The 19,004-nt window shown below is 45.1% G+C and overlaps 1 protein-coding gene across 4 annotated transcripts in view; it reads left to right on the top strand.

Moving 5' to 3' along the window:
* KCNH1 (potassium voltage-gated channel subfamily H member 1) overlaps window positions 1-18,834 on the top strand; it is a 182,787-nt gene extending 163,953 nt beyond the window's left edge. For 2 of the 4 annotated variants that reach the window (XM_065679335.1, XM_065679333.1), the window contains one exon: window positions 11,866-18,834. In XM_065679335.1, the coding sequence (XP_065535407.1) occupies window positions 11,866-12,714 (849 nt within the window). In that variant the 3' untranslated portion in view covers window positions 12,715-18,834. The remainder of the gene's footprint in view (window positions 1-11,865) is intronic. The other 2 variants (XR_010612771.1, XM_065679334.1) reach the window with 2 other exon arrangements.
* The last annotated feature ends 170 nt before the right edge of the window (window positions 18,835-19,004 follow it).

The following is a 19,004-nucleotide window of genomic DNA, read 5'->3' as shown; positions in this document are numbered from 1 at the left end:
CCAAGGATGATGATTTTGAGGAGCAGCAGTTTGAATTTAGCTGGTTTAACCCAAACTAATGTTCTAGAAATAATCCTCTGTCTTAGTAAACTAGCTGCTTTATTTCCTAAGAAGTCATGTATGAAATGGCAAATGCTAGGTAGAAGGAATACAAAAGACAAAATCTGTTTAAAATGATGGATCTGGCAAACTTTGCTGATAGAGAAACATCTAATAGAGAGCAGACTGGGCTTTTCCTAACGGGAGAAGAAATACCATCTGAGGGGAAAAAAGTGAATTTGGAAACACAATTGAAAAGATTGCTGAGCATTACATCTTCAAAGGGTGTTTTCATTTGGTCCAACATCACAAGTGAAACCTACTTTATAGCTTGGAGCTGCTGTGGAAGTTATTGTGTCTGTCTCCACGGAAACAGATGCCTGTTAGCACTGAGCTCATGTCCTGCTGTGGTCTGCAGACCTCCACCACCCTGCGCATCACACCACGCAGGAGTGGCACATCTCCCGCTCCTCCCATTGCCCGTTCTCAGCCTGCAGTCACATTTCTGACAAACCTTCCCAAGGGCCTTCTGAAAGTCAAGAGGTCAAATAGGGATGGTTCCCCCCTCCCTTAAAGCTCTTCTAGAAAGTTCAGACTCTGGCACTGTGATAGAGATAGATAGATAGATAGATAGATAGATAGAGATAAGACTTAAGGTGAAACTGGTGATATCCAGCACTGCCCACGGTCTGTCCATGAGAGAGGGGCCTCATGCACCCACCTTTGTGCTGTGGAGAAAGACTTTAGTCCCCTGACTCTTCAATTGCTGAGGTTGGGGAGCGGAGAGAGGAGAAGGCAGTTTGCAAGGATTTGTATTCTTCACCTCTTTTGCTTCAAGAGCTGGCTTTGGGCGGTGGAGGCAGGCAGTGTATTTGCTGTCCTCAACCAAGTTTCGGAGGCAGGGAGAGCAATCGAGAGTGCTTCCTCCCCTCCGTGCTGCCCTGCAGTGAGGACCCCCAGCCTGCCCAGTTTAGTCTGGAGAAGAGAAGGCTTGGGAGGACCTTCTGCCTTTGTATTGTTTTTAAAACAAGGGGATTATGTTCTGTAAGTATGAACCATAAATGCACATAGGGAACTAAAGAGCGTGTGGTACAGTGTGAGGGGGGTTAAGCTGAGATTATAAGGCTTTGGTGAGCTCTTAACCTGAGACAGGGCTGCTCCTGGAAACTGGTACAACTCTGAGATTCAAAGTACGTCGTTTCAGAGAGGATTGGAGGTTAGGAGTTACCCATCCCCGTGTTACCAGTGGAAGAGAGGCACCTTGCTCAAAGGCAAGCTCTTTGTCTTGTCTTTTTCCTCATTTCAGAACACTGGATCAAGGAGAAAAGTGTTTTTCAGTGCCCCTTAGGCGGAAGCAAGGAGATGTCACCCCAGGTATTTAAGTTCAGCCCAGTGTGACATTAGAACATGGAAGAGGTAGAGATGGCAAAGCAGAATAGTTAAGCAATCAATATTGTATTGATCACTTAAAAGCATGTTGATGCACAGCCTGTGATCTGCCTCATTCAAGCTACAGCTGAACCTGCCTCTCAAAATGAAAATTAAATGTTTTGCATTGCCTCAGTGAGGTGGAAAAACAGAAGAGGAGAAAGCTTAAGTAAAAAGCTGCCTGTAAGATGAAATGAAACTGTTTTGTTTGGGGAAATGAAGGGTTAGGGTTACAAAGCCGAAGGAAGTGGCTATTAGATAAAACTGGGGTAGTTTTCAGGCTCAGGAAATGCCTTTTTGTCATTGATTTGAGGAGATGTAGAGAATGATAAAACTGCTGTCCGGGGCAGGTACAGGATTAGGTGCCATAGTCTCTCCAGCAGAGAACTAATGGTGAGGGTGTTTGCTAAAGCAGGAGCCAGAACTTAGGGATCCTGTCTCCTGATGAGAGCCTCTGTCTGCAGGTAGCAGCACCATTCCTGTCACCTACCTGAGGGAAGCTGGGGACCTGGATTCCAATCCCTGCTTTTAAAAGCAGGGGGAATTCCTTCAGCCCTTCCTGTTGGGCTTGTATCACTTGCTTGGAAATATGGCAGGCTGGGTCTGTAGCCTTGAAGATAGAATGCCCTATTGTGTCTGTGTCTGAAGTGAAAGAGCAGCTCTTCCCAGAGAGACCTGAGCCATTCTGGCCTGTGTCTTGCTTGCAGCGAGTGGGATCTCTTGGCACAGTTGCCTTGTCCCAGTGCAAAGCTCTGCGAAAGGAGGGAAGTGGAGAAAGAGCTTCCCATCACTGGGCTTCTGTGCATCTCAGAGTCTGAACTGAGTTAGTGTGCTGGCTGGGCAGCCCTGCCCCATAATGTGGTGCCTGGAGCATGCTCAGCTTCAAAAAGGGGTATTCAAATCCTTTTGGCAGAGGGAAAAAGGGAATTTGCTTTCTGCTGTCTGTGAGCGTTCTCAGCTACTCAGGAAAACGGAGACAACACTGTGACCCTGTAATCCAAAAGTCAGATGCAAGCCCAGTTTTTCTAAACAAAACTTTTTAACAAAGTAGTTGCAAACGCAGTTGGAATTTATGATGACTGAAATGGTGTTTGGAGATGCATATGGCATTGTGAATGCATCTCTGTATCTGTATGTGAGAGGTGTGATGCAAAACAGGGTGCTGAGGTGCTGGCACAGGGTGCCCAGAGAAGCTGTGGCTGCCCCATCCCTGGCAGTGCTCAAGCTCAGGTTGGACACAGGGGCTTGGAGCAAACTGCTCCAGTGGAAGGGGTCCTTAGATGAGCCTTAAGGCCACTTCCAACCAAACCATTCCATGATTCTATGAAGTGAAGGCTGGGCCAAAGGCAGCTTTAGGCTTGCGTTCAGTGACGCCAGGGAGTCTAGAGCTTGCGGTTCCTGCTGTTCCTGGTAATAGAGGGTGGCATGAGAGCTTTTCAATATTCAGATTTAATTTTGTAATATTTTTAATACAATCATAAAGATTTTTGTAATGATTATTTCAGTCCAGTTGTGAGGAAGCAATGTGCCTGTGCTGAATTATCCTGGTCTTCCTCTTGTAGAGCAGTGTTTTTCTTCAGGGTAAATTCGGGACTGTTTAAGTGTGTTGAAATCACAACTGCCTTGACAAATTGTACTGAGGATCTCTCATCTGGAACATGCGAGGGTGAACCTTTACCAGTCACCGCAGAAAGGGGCATCTTGCACAGGTGACTTTTCAAAGGTTTGGGTGGCTGACAGCAGACATTGCAATATACGCTGGGCATGTGATGCCTTCCTGTGAAACAGGGCATGTTGCCTCATTGTATAATGGCGTTTTGTTCTGTGTGTGTGTATAAGGTGAAAGACTAATACAGCCCTAAGCATGGCTGCTATGTAAAGAGTAAATAAAAATAATGACATTGGTCATATTTGGAGGATTGAGAAGTTGCTGTAAACCACTTGGAGATACGTGAATGAAATACACTGAGAAGACAGGACGCATCCACCTGTCGGTATTTGAATCTGTATTTGCCATGGCACCATGCTTTTACAGAACAAAACTACCCGAAACAGAGTCCGGGAGTAGAGCTCTAAAGGATCCTCTCTGAGATTATTTGGAGGGATCTGTCAGTTCTTGGCTATTTTAACTGGCTCACCCATGCATTTCCTAGACAGGAGACCGCCATCAGTTGTGACACTTGACAGGGAAGGCAGCACCATCACTTATCACCAGCTGCAACCGGGCTGCAGCAGACTGTCAGGAACTGCTGCCTTAGAGATGATCCTTGTAATGAGAATAGCTGAGACAGCTCACTACAGTCAACTGTTTTCTTCCCTTCAAAGTTTTAAGCTCCTGGCTGTTAGGGCTGAAGGGGTTTGACAGGGGCTTTGGGAAACAGCAAACAAGGTACTTTTTATTGCTGGTTCTCATTCAGTTATTAACAGTTGGTTTCCTTCTCACGTGGTGTCATCCAAGAGGGAAAGGACAGACCAGCTGAGTGTCACTGGGCCTTTGGGTGTGCATGGTGCAGCCATACGGGGTTACCTGCTCTGGTGGAAGATGCATTCCCTTTTTATGCAGAGCTGCAGGTTAGTTTGGTTTTATTCAGTATTAGAGCTGAACTTTTAAGCCTGTTAAGTTGAAGAGAGACACGTAAAGATCAGTTCACACTATCTTAGGCAATTTATGCAAGGAGCTCTCAGCTGCACAGGCCTTGTCCATCAGGGACACAGAGCATTGTGTTTGTGTGGATTGGTTTGAGTGGGCATTCAAAGATACAGGGATGACTCTTAAGCTCTTGGGACTGATGGTGCCTGATTGACCTGAATACATTTGAAAATGCATTTGATACCCTCTTGGAAAGTAAAATACCTGTCAGTCACTATAAGCCTAGTGACAGAAAGCAGATAAATGAAAGCAGGCAAAAAAGTGCATGAAGGAAAGACAAGGGCTAAGAGGAAATTACCTTAGCAGCAAGCTAGTGTCTAGAATGGAATCACTGAAAACAAACTATACAATTTAACTGGTGTGTCAACACATCATTGCTTTCCTCAGCTCCACAGCCTCTGCATCCATTTCAGATCTCAAGTGGAATTGTCTCTGAGTTGGGATGGGGGAGAAATCCCAAACCTTTGACTCACACAAATTGCCTGATTTCTTTCAGGAAATGCTTGGTAAATGGCAGGGAGCCACAGGGAGCTTGGGGAAACAGGCTCTGACTCCTGACGAGGCACGGTGTACACATTACCTGCCATTCTGTGTAGTTGTAATTCAGGTGACAGAGTGGTAAGTTCCTGCTGTGCCTTGGGCTCTCCTTAAAGCAGTTCATGAGGCGGCATTGTCTGCCCAAGAACGAAGGTGCTGTGTTGATCTGGGGTACAAGATGAGTCTGTATGAGCTGTTTATTTGTCTGTTGTGCGTACACAGATCCAAAAGCACCCTCCGTGCTAAAAATGCACAAAAAACCACAACCCCCCCCCCACCAAAGAAACATAGAAATAGTATTTTATAGGTGTTGCTGCTGGAAACTGCTGACACTTGGCAGGCAGGGAGCACAAATGTTCTTTTTTCCTCATTTACTACAAACAAGAAGCTCCTACAGAGCATTTCACACTCTGACAGACAGTAGTTCTCAGGTGGAACAACATTCCCCCCTTAGATCTGGTATAATTTCCCCAAAGCCCTTGGCTAACATGTTAGGTATTTGCTTGTAACAGCTACCTTTCCTCTCAGAAATAATGAAGTTCTACTAGATCTTTAGCAATACACATTTCAGTGATTTTCCCTGTTACTCTCTAGTTCTAAGTTAATGAAGGAGGTTGCTAATGAGCTATAATGTGCTTTACTTGTGAATGTCCATCCAAATTACTGTCAATGGTGTGTATTTTAGTTATGTGGTTGTCTAAGTTTACTAATGGCAAGGTTTTACAGCCTCTTTTGGAGAAGGCGCATCTCTTGATGCCTCAAAACTTGCTAGGGAGCCTGTTGCAGATCAGGTGGGTTTTGTCTGTTACTTACAGTAATGGACACGTTACTTCCAGTCTGGATATATAATTCTGTCTTATTTTCAGTACCGTTTTGGCAAAACCTGTTTCCTTTTCTCTCAGTACTCACATAGCCATGTAAGCATGAATTAGAATGAGGAGGTTGACATAAAGGAGTAGAGCCTTGAGTTGTGCAGAACTTCTAACCCAATACTAGTGACATGATGGAACATTAATATTCAAGTCAGTATTTCCAGAAGTTGTAATTGGGCTACTGCTATGCTGTCACAGAGGAGAGCTTCGGTGCTGTTGAAGCCAGTGGTGCTCATGACAGTAACAGTTAGCCCAGATGTTCTGTATAGACTGAAAACGTGTTACCTCTATTCATCTGCATAGTGTGGATGTTCTTTCAGTTACAAAGTTCTGTTTCTTCCAAGCACGTGTGTATGAATGATCCAGAAGTCTGATTTTTTGGACAAGAAGCAGATTCTGCTCTGTCTGAAGGGCAGGGTGACTCTCCACAGAACAAGGACTTCTTGGGGATGCAAAAGGGCTGTGCCCGTGCACGCATTGGCTTTTGGACTCTGTATGTCTCAGGTATGCTTAAGGTTGACTGATAGCACTCCTGACACCAGCACTTCCTTATGGCCTCACTGCCAGGGTCTTCTGAATCAGAGTTTGCCTTGAGTTTTCAGAGGATAACTCAAAACTAGAAACTCCCCGTTTGGGAGTGCCCTGGAGGAATGTGATGTTAACCGGAGAGAAACGCGTTCCTCTTCAGAAGCAGAAACCTAACGCTGCTGGTGTAGCCTGTAAATCTAGAGAAAACTTACTGACATCTGCAACATCAGTGCAGACTTGTGCTTTTTTTTGTGTGGCCCCGAGTCCCATGCACAGATCGTTTTGAGATGAACAGGGAAGTTCAGATTGGGTGAGAGGCAGAAGCTCTTCCCTGTGAGGGTGCTGAGGCGCTGGCACAGGGTGCCCAGAGAAGCTGTGGCTGCCCCATCCCTGGCAGTGCTCAAGGCCAGGTTGGACACAGGGGCTTGGAGCAAGCTGCTCCAGTGGAAGGGGTCCCTGCCCGTGGCAGGAAGTTGGAACTGGAGGAGCTTCAAGGTCCCTCCACACAAACCAGTCTGGGGTTCTATGATTTTCTGAAGCCCAGGGTCAGAGGCAAACAACGTGGGACTACAAACCGGGTAATTTGCATCAGCCTTTTAACAGGTGTGTGGACTTTGAGGATTGTGCCTTGAAACATGAACTGCGTCTTGGAATCTGAACCCTACCTGTTGTGAACGTGACTCATGTACTTACAGACCTTGTCACACCTCTATAATCCAGAGGTGTACCTGAGACTAGCATTTAACCTAGGAATTGTCTATGGTAATAGATAATGGAAGTGAAACCCATTGCAAATTTGGGTGGAAGGCTTCATGAGCCTGCACTGTTGATCCTGTGTTTTGTGAGAAGGTAGGACCAGTAATTCCCTTCTTTCTGAGAAAGCCATCTCATGTAATGGCAAAAGACATAGTCTCATTTCTCCACCATTTTCCCTGACACTGCTATAGGGAGTCTTCATCATCATAGTCCATGTTGATCACATGGGGCTTTGGTTTCTTTAATGTCAATGTTAAAACATTTTTATTGTCAGGCCTTCTCTCTCTTCTTGTTTTGTCCTGCTTTCTTCTTAAGAAACAAAAAGGCAGGTTGGCTCCAACTTTCATCGGACTAACATCAGCCTGAAGGTATTTTCATCACTTCTTGGCAGATCCTAGGTGGACTGCATAATAATAAATGCCTTTTTGTGCTTGTTTTCCTCCCACTGAAGTCCATTTTCTGTGAGCACCGTCTGAAGTAATTTAAGCTTTTAATTGTTTATGATATCTGGCACTTCCAGTGCCTGCAAATGTTTCTGTATCCGTGAAAGACAATTATTATTAAGCACCAGAAACAAATGCTGCCGTGCTACTTGCTGTTAATGCTCAGAAAGACCTGCCAAATCTTGCAGATTTGTGCATGCTATAGAGGTGGAAAGGCAAGAAGCTTGCAGAGCTAATAATAGAAGCAGCCTTGTGACAAGGGGCCTCATCATTGTAACTCTATGATGACAGATTCAAAACGTGATGAAATCCATATTTCTATCTGTTCCTGTGCGGTTTGAATCAGTTCTTACAAATCAAAGTTGCAAAGAAATCTGGATGTTTTTGCGTAAGACCAAAAGATCCTTTCCAGTTCAGATGCAGACAGGTCTTTTTTAGCATCTGACAGGATGAGGTTATCAGTATCTTTTCTGTTTTGAGTTAAGCACCCCCTGATCTCATGCAGTTGTGGCACAATGGTTGCATTTACCGTCAGTTAGTAAGACCACAGTACAGTTGCTAATACACTGCTTCCTCTCCCTTCTCTTGGTTACACCTTCCTGGGAGCATGCAGATTCAACAGGCAGCATCCTTCTAGTGTCGTTTGTGGACGACCGACAGTTGAGAGACAGCGAAACCCATCAGCTGGCCTGTTCATTCGAAGGGTAACTAGAGAGAGTGGACTTTTTCATTCCCCGTGTGCAGTGGTCTTCCCTGTTGTACCAAACCAACGTGCCATTTTTAGTTGTTCCATTCAAACCTGGTCAAGTTCCAAAGTGATGTCAAATCTGCATCAAATCTACGGGTACTACACACTAACGGCACACCGGTCCTGCCTCTCCCTATGTACAAGTGAAGGGTGTAGCACGTGTAAGCCTTTGTCTGAAATAGGTCAACAGCCTGCTCAGATATTTAAGGCTTAGATCTTCAAGCCTGTATTGTCTTTTCTTCTGATGTTTTTTCCCTCTGGCACTTCTGTCACTTGCATTGGGAATGTTTCCTTAGTAGTGAGTGAGGCAGCAGTTCCAGATTTAGCCTATGTAATTATTTAGGGTTGCCTAGGGACGCCTAAGGAGGCAATAAGAACAAAACTTCCCTGTGTGAGGTTACTACAAATACGTTTGCAGCCTCCAACTATTTTTAACTCCTCAGCAGGATATAGAATATCAGTTTTGTCTGTTTGGTAGCCCTCCATGGCTTTCTTTACCAAGTATTCGCATGGACTTTTTGCATTCAGACCACCCTTTATTAATGTTAATGTCTTTCAAATGTCTAATACTCTCAGAACTTGTCTTTGGTTTTTATGGGACTCCTCCTGCTATCATCTGGTGCTGTACTTTTCATATTGGGTAAGACACTGTATAACCAATCCCTGCCTGCCCCTCTTAATGCCATGTCTGATTTCATCCACCCCTGAAATACTCTTCATGCTCCCACTCCCATCTCTGTGTACAGGAAGCAGGCACTTAAGTTACTGTGTCTCTACTTGCATCTGGTATGATGAGATAGTGCTGTTATAGAGCACGTCAGCCTTTTATCTTGTTGCAAGGCACTCTTCAGCTTTAATGACCAACTTAGCACAGGTTCTCTGAAATGTCTTCATGGTTTCTCTTCCATATAAGAAATGAAAACTATTTTCTTTTCCTTTGTACCCTCACTCTTGTGGGAGCAGGTGTACGTACATCAGCACAACTACCACATTTTCCGGTACCCTAGATGCTGCGGAAGCTGTTTAACCACTTAACAATTGCTTTTTCCTCATCAATTGTAAGAAAACGGTCCATTTAAAAGTTATTTGTATCTTTATTTATAAGGACTCGCATTTAATCTTAAAAAAAGACAGACAAAAATCCAAAATGCAGTTCTGTGAAGTATTTCCAGTTACCGCTGAGCTTTGCATAATTACAGCACTTCTGCTTGCTATATAAATATGGAGCTGTCTTGAGAAAATACAGCACTGGGGAGCTTGCAAAAGAGGAGACCAGCGGCGGCTTTGCCTGGTCTTCCCAAAGATAAGTTGCTCTCTGACTGGTGTTTGTCCAGTGTCTTAGGAGCTGCCTAAAAGAAGCCAACCCAAGAGTTGGAGGCTGTGTCCCCTGGCACATGTGCAAGGGTTTGATTTGCAATGCTGTATCTAATGTGAATATAGCTGTAAAAGATGTCAAGCGGGATGGGAGGTCTGAGGATTGTGCATGTGCGTTCACACAGGTGGTTGCTGCAGTGGTGTATTTGCTGGTGTTCATGTGGAAAAAGGAAATTAGGGGTCTCATTAGCATGGTAGCAGTTACCCATTGCAGAGGCACGTTCCTGGTTTTATTCCAGTCTGATCTCCTGAAGGTGGAAAAGGGGAGGTATGCTCGGGGCCATGAGGCTGACCACCACACAGTGAGAGAGCTGATGGCAGCTCTCCACAGCTTAGCATCAGCAGGGCTCATCTAAAGCAGTGCAGTGGACAGCAGCAGGGCAATAGGGCGATAAGCACCACTTAGAACTTACCTCTCTGTGTCGACCTTTTTACACTGGCTAGTAAATACGCTTTTTGTGTGCTCCACAGAGACCATGCTACCTGTGGGATGAAATGCAGTGGCTAGTACAAGTATGGGTTGAGCTAGGCAAAAGTTGTTGCTTGAGACTTGTTCCATTGCCCCCTCATCTGTATGGTGCTGTAGCAGGGGCAGCTCCTGTCCAGTAACTTGCCCGTTTGTGTTACAAAAGCCAGTCATTAAATAGCGAGAGGTACTGTAGCGGTACCAGACTGGTGGCTGCGGTGCTGAGTGGGCTATGTGGAGCAGGGCTTGGTCTAGACAAGGACTCTGGGGAAGCAGGTTGGGCTCTAGCTCTGTCAAGCACCCAAGCGCCTTCCCTGGTGAGCCCTGTGAGGGTGACTATTGCAGCACCCAGCCATACGCCCCTTGCGAGTATTTAAAGAAGACACACAGTCTAGATCCATAGGTCAGTGGGAGGTGTCCCTGCTTGTGGCAGAGGTTTGGAACTAGATGACCTTTAAGGTCCATTCCAACCCAGCCCATTCTGTGGTTCTCCCTTCCCAGTAAGCGCTATTCTTTCATTTCTAATGATTATGCTGCTTTCTACTGAGCTCACTGCAGGCTGAGTTTCCTGGGGGAATAAGAGAAAAAGACTCTCGACTACCCTGTTTTCTTATTCTTATTTCACATTTAGTTTCCTAATTGCAGCCTGGGAATAAAATATCCTTCCTGCTAATTTTATTCTTTTGTATTTGGGAAACGCTGCCAAGTCTGACAACTTCTTCTTTCCAAAGACACAGCGTTAAGATGTTTATTCCCTGCTTCACAATGACAAATCTGTCAAGAAGCATTGGAGTCTGGAGAAACATGTATTTTGTGTGTGCCAGTGAAGCAGTGCTTATTATGTTCAGTTTAATTTAAATCTGTCTGCAATAGAGGGATGGCTTTATTTACACATTTCCTAATAACTGTTTGAAGCTGAAAGTTATTTCTGCACTGCAGTGTAAGGACATTGCGTGGATTTTCCCAAAAAGCAGCTGAAGAGATTGAATATCACTGCTCAGTAGAAGCAGGGGGTTACATCTTTTATACTCTGTTGAAAACTTCAGGTTAGGGGACCTCCCATTTTCAAACCAGGATACTTAGTGGTTGTCCTTTAATACCGCGGTGGAGTTCTTTGGCTTGGAAGATGCCAACACCAGTGTAAAACACATGTTGAAGGGAATGTGTTTTCATGTACTCCAGGGAAGAAACATTGCCTGGCTGCACTTTGGGCTTGTGTGGGGCACTTATGTCAGTACCATGAGACCCTTGGGCTGCTCCTAGAGAGATCGCTTCGCCTGCAGGCTCAGGAGGATACAATTAGGAGGTAGACAGAAAACGGATGTTTCTTTGTGCAAAAATGCCCACTTTTCCATAAAAATAAAGAAAGAAGTCAAGACACGAAGCTGTTCAAGCTTCAGCAGTAATCAAGGCATAAACAGGTCTCACAGAACCCATTCCTCTATTGTGGGATTGACTTGAGCTTTGCCTCCTCCCTACACTGCAAGTTGCCTCTAGAAGAGGGTGTGGGAAGGAAGGAAGGGCAAGAAGCACTTTGCAAACTGCTGTTGGAATCTCTGCTGTACTGGCCTCATTCTTGGTCAAGCTTTACTAAAATAATATCGGACCTTTTGCATGGCATGATAAATGGCATCGCTCTGGGGTGAGACTGATGTAAGACAGGAGAGTGGCTCTTTGTAGTATGAGAAACTTGGGGCTAAACTATCGAGTCATGAAAACAAATATAAGAAGTCACTTTTAACACAAAATAGAACTTCCTGGTTTCATTTCATTTCCAATGGCGCTGCCTTGCTGACCGCTCACAACTGCAGAACTCTCGTTCTGCTTTCTTTTCTCCCTGCTGATACGAGACAGATGGTGTATGCTCTTAAATAAGAAAAGACACAAGATACTTGAAAATGTTGCTGTAAATGTGCAGAGATTGTGCATTTGTCAGTTAAAATAAATTCTTTCCAATCGCTCTTTCTCTACTCCTCAACAAATGTGCAGTTAATCACAGAGCTGAAATCTCCTTTCCCCTGTAGATCGTGTTCCGGAAGATCAGCGACGTCAAACGTGAAGAGGAAGAGAGAATGAAGAGGAAGAACGAGGCGCCCCTGATCTTACCCCCGGACCACCCTGTCCGCCGCCTGTTCCAGAGGTTCAGGCAGCAGAAGGAAGCGCGGCTCGCAGCAGAGAGGGGCCGGGAGCCGGATGACCTGGACGTGGAGAAGGGGAACGTTCTAGGGGAGCACTCCTCGGCCCGCTCGGTGGTCAAAGCCAGCGTCGTGACTGTCCGCGAGAGCCCGGCGACCCCCGTGTCCTACCAGTCTGCTTCCACGTCTGGCGCCTCTGACCAGGCGAAGCTGCAGGCCCCGACGTCGGACTACATGGGATGTAAGGCGTCAGGGGACTACCCCCGACGCAAAGGCTGGGCCAAGTTCAAAGACGCCTGTGGGAAAGGTGAAGACTGGAACAAGGTGTCTAAAGCAGAGTCCATGGAGACTTTACCAGAGAGAACTAAAGCTTCGGGAGAAGCTACCCTGAAGAAGACAGACTCTTGTGATAGTGGCATTACAAAAAGTGACTTGCGCTTGGATAACGTCGGGGAGACGAGAAGCCCGCAGGACCGCAGCCCGGTCCTCACCGAGGTCAAGCATTCCTTTTACCCCATCCCAGAACAGACTCTTCAGGCCACCATGCTAGAAGTGAAACACGAGTTGAAAGAGGACATCAAGGCTTTAAACACAAAAATGACCAATATAGAAAAACAGCTCGCTGAGATCCTTAGGATATTAACCTCAAGAAGAAGCTCCCAGTCGCCACAGGAGTTGTTTGAAGTATCACGGCCCCAGTCTCCAGAATCAGAAAAAGACATGTTTGGAGCTAGCTGAGGTGTTTGTTTTAAACACAAACAAAAACCCAACAAACAAGGAAACAGCCCCCCTAACATTTTAAATGTAACCTTTCTTGAAAACGAGTGAGGGACCAGTTCACTAAAGCATGTTCCCCGTGTCCAAAAAGGTACGGTACCAGGAATTGCAACCTCATGTCAAGATGGCAGCTGACTCTGAAGCCTTTTTGACAGCAAGGGTACAGTCTCTAAAGTTTCTTTTCTCCCTTGGTGCCCATTTCCCTCCCCAAGCCCTCTCTCTCCCTCGGGATGTTGGAATAAGAATTCTGACAGCAGCAGCAGTCCCCATGGGCCCCAGGTGACCTCTGAGGGTTTTGGAGCATGCCTTACATCGACGGCTTGGGTTTTGCCTGTGTGAATAAGCACCTGTCAGGGTGCTTGTGTTGTCAGCATCGGGTGGGGTTGTTTCTGCTGCTGCTGTCGCTGTCTCAGTCACCTGTACAGCATGGTCAGTGTCACAGTGTATTTTCATGTATCTCTGATAACACAAAGAGCAGTAGATGTGCGTTATTTCTTTCCAGTGGAATGAGTGCTACTCAGTACCGAAGTTATTTTGGGTAGTCAAGGAAAGGCTAAAAAGAGGAAAATAATTGTACTTCTCCATTGCAAACTGACATAGTGCTATAAAGCAATTACATTTAACAACATTCTCAACAATAGCCACACTGCTTCAGGTCTGTTTTACTAAATGGGACCTCATGAGTCAAGGGTACTGATTCTCCCAAACTTGGCTTCTGTCTCAGATGTCTTTGAATATTAGTTACCTTTGCTTTGAACTCCTGCTGTTGGGTGTGCAGTGAGCACAGCCCACTGCACCACGGGTTGGGAACATCAGTAACAGGCCCCGCAGATCAGCCTCGCCGTGAAAATGTACTGTGACACTTCTGTCCTGGTGTTGCTATGATCTGCTCTTTTAATTCTTGTTACATTATTCTTCAGAAGTTCCTGTTTTAGTAATGTTCATTGTAGCCAAAGGCTCTCACAGAACTTTTAAAGATTTTAGATTGTGGCATTTTCCTCTACATCCAGATGTAGTGTTCCTGATCTGTTCCAGCTAGTACGCAAATGGATAGTAGAGGTAGAAATACAGTGCTTACTGGACACAAGTGCTATTGTAGCAAGGAAACAAAAAGATCTGCTTCTTAAAGAAGGAGATGTTTCCAAAACTTGTATTTTCGTAACTTTTTTTTTTGGGGAAGAAAGATTGAAGCACTTTACCAAAACTTCTCTTCATTATTCCTGAGATAGGGTAGCATAGCTGGTATCATGGCTTGGGTTAGCACCTTGGCATATAGGTGTACCCCCACAGTATATTCTCTCCACTGACCCAGTATGTTCACTACTTACTTAGCAGTAGGGTAGAGCTCAGAAGCAACACTTTTTGGGGGTTTCATTTCTAATGGCAATAGGTCTTTCCCCGGTGCGGGAGTAGTGAAGTCTCAGTCTTTCTCCATCGTACTAATAAGTCAGTCACAAAACCCACATGATTCTGGGGGTAAGGTTTTTGTTCACGTTAAGTAAGGAGGAGGCAAGGGAAGGATTTCTGCTGGGTTGATGCTTGCTCAGTGCAGTGAAGCACTGTGCCAGACATGCCAGGGGAAGTGTGAGGTCCTCTCACGCACTACAGCAGTGGTAAGGACGTGCTGTGCAGAGCCACCAGCTCAGGTCTTGGTGTCTGTTTCTGTGGTTACAGCGCTTGCTTGCAGATGCTGGTGATCCCAAGCACAGCACCACCATTTCCGGGTCCAGAGGCAGCTAGTTTAGGCTTTCAAGGGTCTTAAACCTTATTTCCATAGGGAAGTGTCCACAGGTTGTAAATCCTTTCCTAAGGACTGAAATATTCCTGAGAAAGAGCTAGCAGGATGAGATCTGGAGGCTACCTTTTCCCTCCCACAAGAGAAGGCAGTCGGGAGGCTCCTTGCTTTGGAACCTAGGCACCATTTCCTTAATTTACTTCTTGTTCTGTTTAGGTTTTTCCAGTGGTAGCTGGTGTCTTTCGCAGTTACAGACTGCAGACACACAGCACTGAGGAAGGCTTTTTGACCAAAATCATGCCCAGTGTTTGGTGCTTCAGTCACTGCGAGTGGCAGCAGTTGCCTGTAACAGCTATGGGATGATTGCCCCGAGAAGTGCATACGCAATGGTTTCAGTTAGAAACTGTGGAGTGATTGTTTCTCTTTCTAGTCTGCTCAGGCTTTAAATTGACTGGATAATGAAACTGTGCCCCGTTTCGTTTGTGTATTGATATACAAGGATAACTGATGCCCAGAAGTTCCAGCAAGATTTTAGAGATTGGCTTGGAGCCAGTTTCCTAATCCAGACAAATTCCTCACCAGCATCACGTTCCTGACATTAGGTTTTCCCCATAAAATCTTTGACAGGCTGAAAGCCTTGCTGAACTTAGCAAGCGCTTTGTGAAGGTGCCACCCAGTTACCATTAGTTGGATAAACACGGATATGAGCTTATGCCAGGCAGATGAAGGAGGAAATTTTATGACCTCCGAAGTATGCGCCTAGCATCTCCAGAACTGCGGTGCAGACATGGAACTACACGCGGTTACCTGGCCCTTTGTTGCTGATACCGAGCTGATGGTTCTCAGTGGTATTTTTACGTGCCCTCAGGGATCTGTTAAAGGTGATGCTGGAGGTGCCGGTTGTCCAGGTCTGGAGTCAAGGCAGGGTCAGCCCTGGAGGCCCCACAACTAGCCACAGCTGTGAATAAAGGTACATCCACATTTGATGGAGGTACTTGTCCTGTAGCCTGATGTTCAGTGCAACACGATACCTTGCACACCCGTATGACAGCAGGTGGGTGCAGCACAGAGTCCTTTTTTAAGGCTTTTATGAGGCTCGTGTAATAAAAGCCATTTATAATCCATTTATAAAGCCTTCAGACATTGTAATACACTCTGGAACTACACTTAAAACTTGATGTCTTTAAAGATTATGGCCAAATGTGATTTTGTTATGGTCGTGAAATTCCAGAGAAACTCTGCTCCTTGCAGGGACACCTTCAGGGTGGCTGCTGCAGGCCAGTGCTGACAGCGGGCCACGTCATTCAGATTTGCACAGCTGTAGCTGATACTAGACCCATTTTATTATGATTTTATGAACCGGCAGGCACTAAAACTCATTGTAGGAGCCTGCATCAACCCTCAAAAACCTGTCTGAGTTGTAAGAGAACGTGACAAAAACACACTATCTAGGATGAGCTTCGGTCTTTGGATTCCCTGGGCCACTGAGTGGTTAAATGGGCAAAGCCTTGCCTGCTATGGGACTAGTCACTCCTTTGAACTCATCTGCCCCTGTGCTGTGGTGCCCAGGCTCTGCCAGTGCAGCCCTTCTCCTTCAGAGAGTGGCTAAAGCACCTGTGTTACAGATGTGTCCTTCTCCATTGAGCCTTATACTGAGATGCCTATGGCTGGATAGTGTGAATACCCACTCCCATTGCTACTTGTTCTTTATCTGTCAGCTTTTCCTGTTTCTCTTGTTTCTCTCTAAGTGTTGGCCAAGCCCTTTCACTTACATTACTTTCCAGTTTAGAAGTGAATGATCTCTGAACGTAAGGCTTCTGCCCCTTAACAAACGTATGTACTATAAGAAAAAGGAGAAAACACACAGCTTCAGCTTTACCTGCATTCTGGCACAGTGCTTCTGCCATGTAACAGCCTGCTAAATAACCTGCATTAATCAAAAAGAGATGGTGTGCTCCATTCTTGCTAGGCAATGGAATTAGGTTACAGCTGAGAGGAAGAGCCTGGGTTATGATTTGGTAAAATGGGAACTTCTAAAAGTTCATGTTGAAACTGTTGGAAAGAAAACTGGTAAATTTTCAGCACAGGATTAAAAAAGCAAACCCCGACCTTTCCCCTCCATGTTCAGCTGCATTGACTTCTGTGTGCTGCTGTGTGTGCATATTAATTGTTTAAACATCGTTCTTGCTTTAAATCTCTTTCACAGTGCTGCCCTGAATCCCAGCGAACACCCTGTTTAACAGCTTCGAAGGTGATGTTCTGTTTCTACAGTACTTCACTTTAATGAACTGAACAAGCTATTTACTGTGAATATTTGGTGATACACTTTCAATCACTCTTAAACAGTCTGTGAAAGAATTTAATACTTAATTTGTCTTTACTATATAAGCACCGTGTATGATGACACTTGTGCAGATGCGTGTACATACACACATATATATAGTATCTACGTATAGATAAGTCTATGGACTGTGTTTCTGTTAAGTAAAAGCACATCCCTCATTTAATGATTCCAGCTCATGAAGGGAGCTTATATCTATCTTCAAAAGGCATCCACCACATGTCCTAGCTAGTATCTTCTCTGTTAACTGCTGGACTTTACAGGCCATGACTTACAGTTTCTCCAGTTGGCCTCAGCTTTATACTGTTAGTCTGGCAAACAGTGTGACCGAGAGAAGATGTGGCAAGCGTTGTGATAGTCAGGGAACAGGAATATGTGCGAAGTTGGAAAAGCACTGTATCATAGCTGGTGGGAACGGTGGCTCATAAAGCCACCATTTGTTGCTCACGGTATCTCTGGAGCTAAGCTGCCCCTGGTAGTGCTTCTCATGGCTTCTCCTGCAGGAGAGGGGGTGGAACAAATGGATTTCATTTTCCTGGTACCAGGGGCTGTCTCCGCGGTGCTGAGCTTGTCCTTCTTCTTACGGGCAGCAGAACACATGGTTGCTGCACCTCTGCTTTCTTGTCCTGGTGTTACGTGGTGAAAAGCGTCTCCTACTGAATTCTTCATCTCCACATGGTCTCCTGTGGGTGTGTTGGCAATAACAAGGTCTGTGTTTCAGCTGCGCTTCTGATTCCTTACGACAAAGCTTTTAGAGAGAGGCCCGTGCAGGGGGAGCTCCAGAAATCTGAGGTGAGGCACAGGAGGATGCAGTGTCCTCCAACCTGATGTTGTTTAAACCACACGGCTGTGGCAAGCATAGATTCAATTAAATACAAATAAAGCTTTCTGCAATAAGATATATCCAACATTTAGCCTTAAGATCCTTTCGTAAGTGACATAATTCAAACTGTGATGCCATTCTCCTCCCTTCTTAATGTTCTGTAGTATTTACAGTGTTGCCTAAAGATGAAGCACTTTGATGAGCTTTCTAAATGTAATGGAAATCACCTGCTGGTAAACTATGTTTCTTTCTCCACGTACTGCCTTCTTATTAGGATAATGAATTGCTCCAGTAGCCCTCTCCCCTCACAAAAACGAGGAGACATTAACTATTGTCTGAACAGTTTTGCATATCAGGGAGCCAATCCATCACAGAGCGGAAGGGGTTGTTTCAAAGATCTTTTTTTTACAGTTCAACGAAGCTAATGTGAGTTTCCCTGCAAGTGTCATTTGTTTCCAGGCCACTGTTGAGTTTTGTGTAAGCCTGCTTGATAGATGTGTAATCCCGGCCCATCTCTGTAACTGGATATGAATGCGTAATGTGAACCAAACCGCTTGGGGTTGTCACTCTCTGTTCTGCAAGGCTCATGGCTTTGTTTTCTCCTTCCGACTGAATCTGTGACCACTACCGTAGAAAAAGAATCATTTTAGCTGTTAGATGAAAGAAGTTCAATAATCTTGTATCAGGATGAACTGCTATATAAAAAAGTACCAAGTTTTCTAATGAATGTGTTATATTGCCGTACCTACATGCAATCAATATTTGTACATCTGTTGGAGACCTGTCTGCGTTCCAGTATTTAGCCACCACTGCATGGACACTATTGGTATGCAGTTAATGCAGTTGCTTGGCGCTTTTTGATGTACTTCACCTGGGTTTATCCTTTCAGAAATCCACCAAATATTCCTGGTTCTTTTTCTTTGCGTTTGTCACTTTGTTCAATGAAGCATGATGAGAAAACCCAGAATGAGCAGATACTATTTTTGTGGTCAGCAAAGCAGCTGCCGGTAGCAAGACAGTGTGTGTCTGCCTGGATGTATCCACACTGTCCAGGAATGTTTCAGTTACAGATGCAGCCACCTCCACTAATGAGAGCCCTACTCAACATTTTAAACAAGCACAAATAATATTTGTAAAGAAAAGTTTAATTTTATTTATTAAAGTAATAAAATATTTTATACATGAGCATTGCTTTTGTGTGCTTACTGAGTGTTGCATATGTGATTCTGAAATCTCCAAGGGGCTTTAAGTCAGCAGATGTTTGATGTCGGTGGTTTGGTTGTAGTCAGTTGCGGTTGTTGCCTCAGGTTTTTCTGTTCTCTGGCAGTACTGTTGGGAGAAGGAAGGAAGGA

The sequence above is a fragment of the Lathamus discolor genome, chromosome 5 (genome assembly GCF_037157495.1).
Source record: "Lathamus discolor isolate bLatDis1 chromosome 5, bLatDis1.hap1, whole genome shotgun sequence".
Classification (NCBI taxonomy): Eukaryota; Metazoa; Chordata; class Aves; order Psittaciformes; family Psittacidae; genus Lathamus; species Lathamus discolor.
The sequence above is the reverse complement of the archived record's forward strand: the minus strand, read 5'-3'. Positions and strand labels throughout refer to the sequence as shown.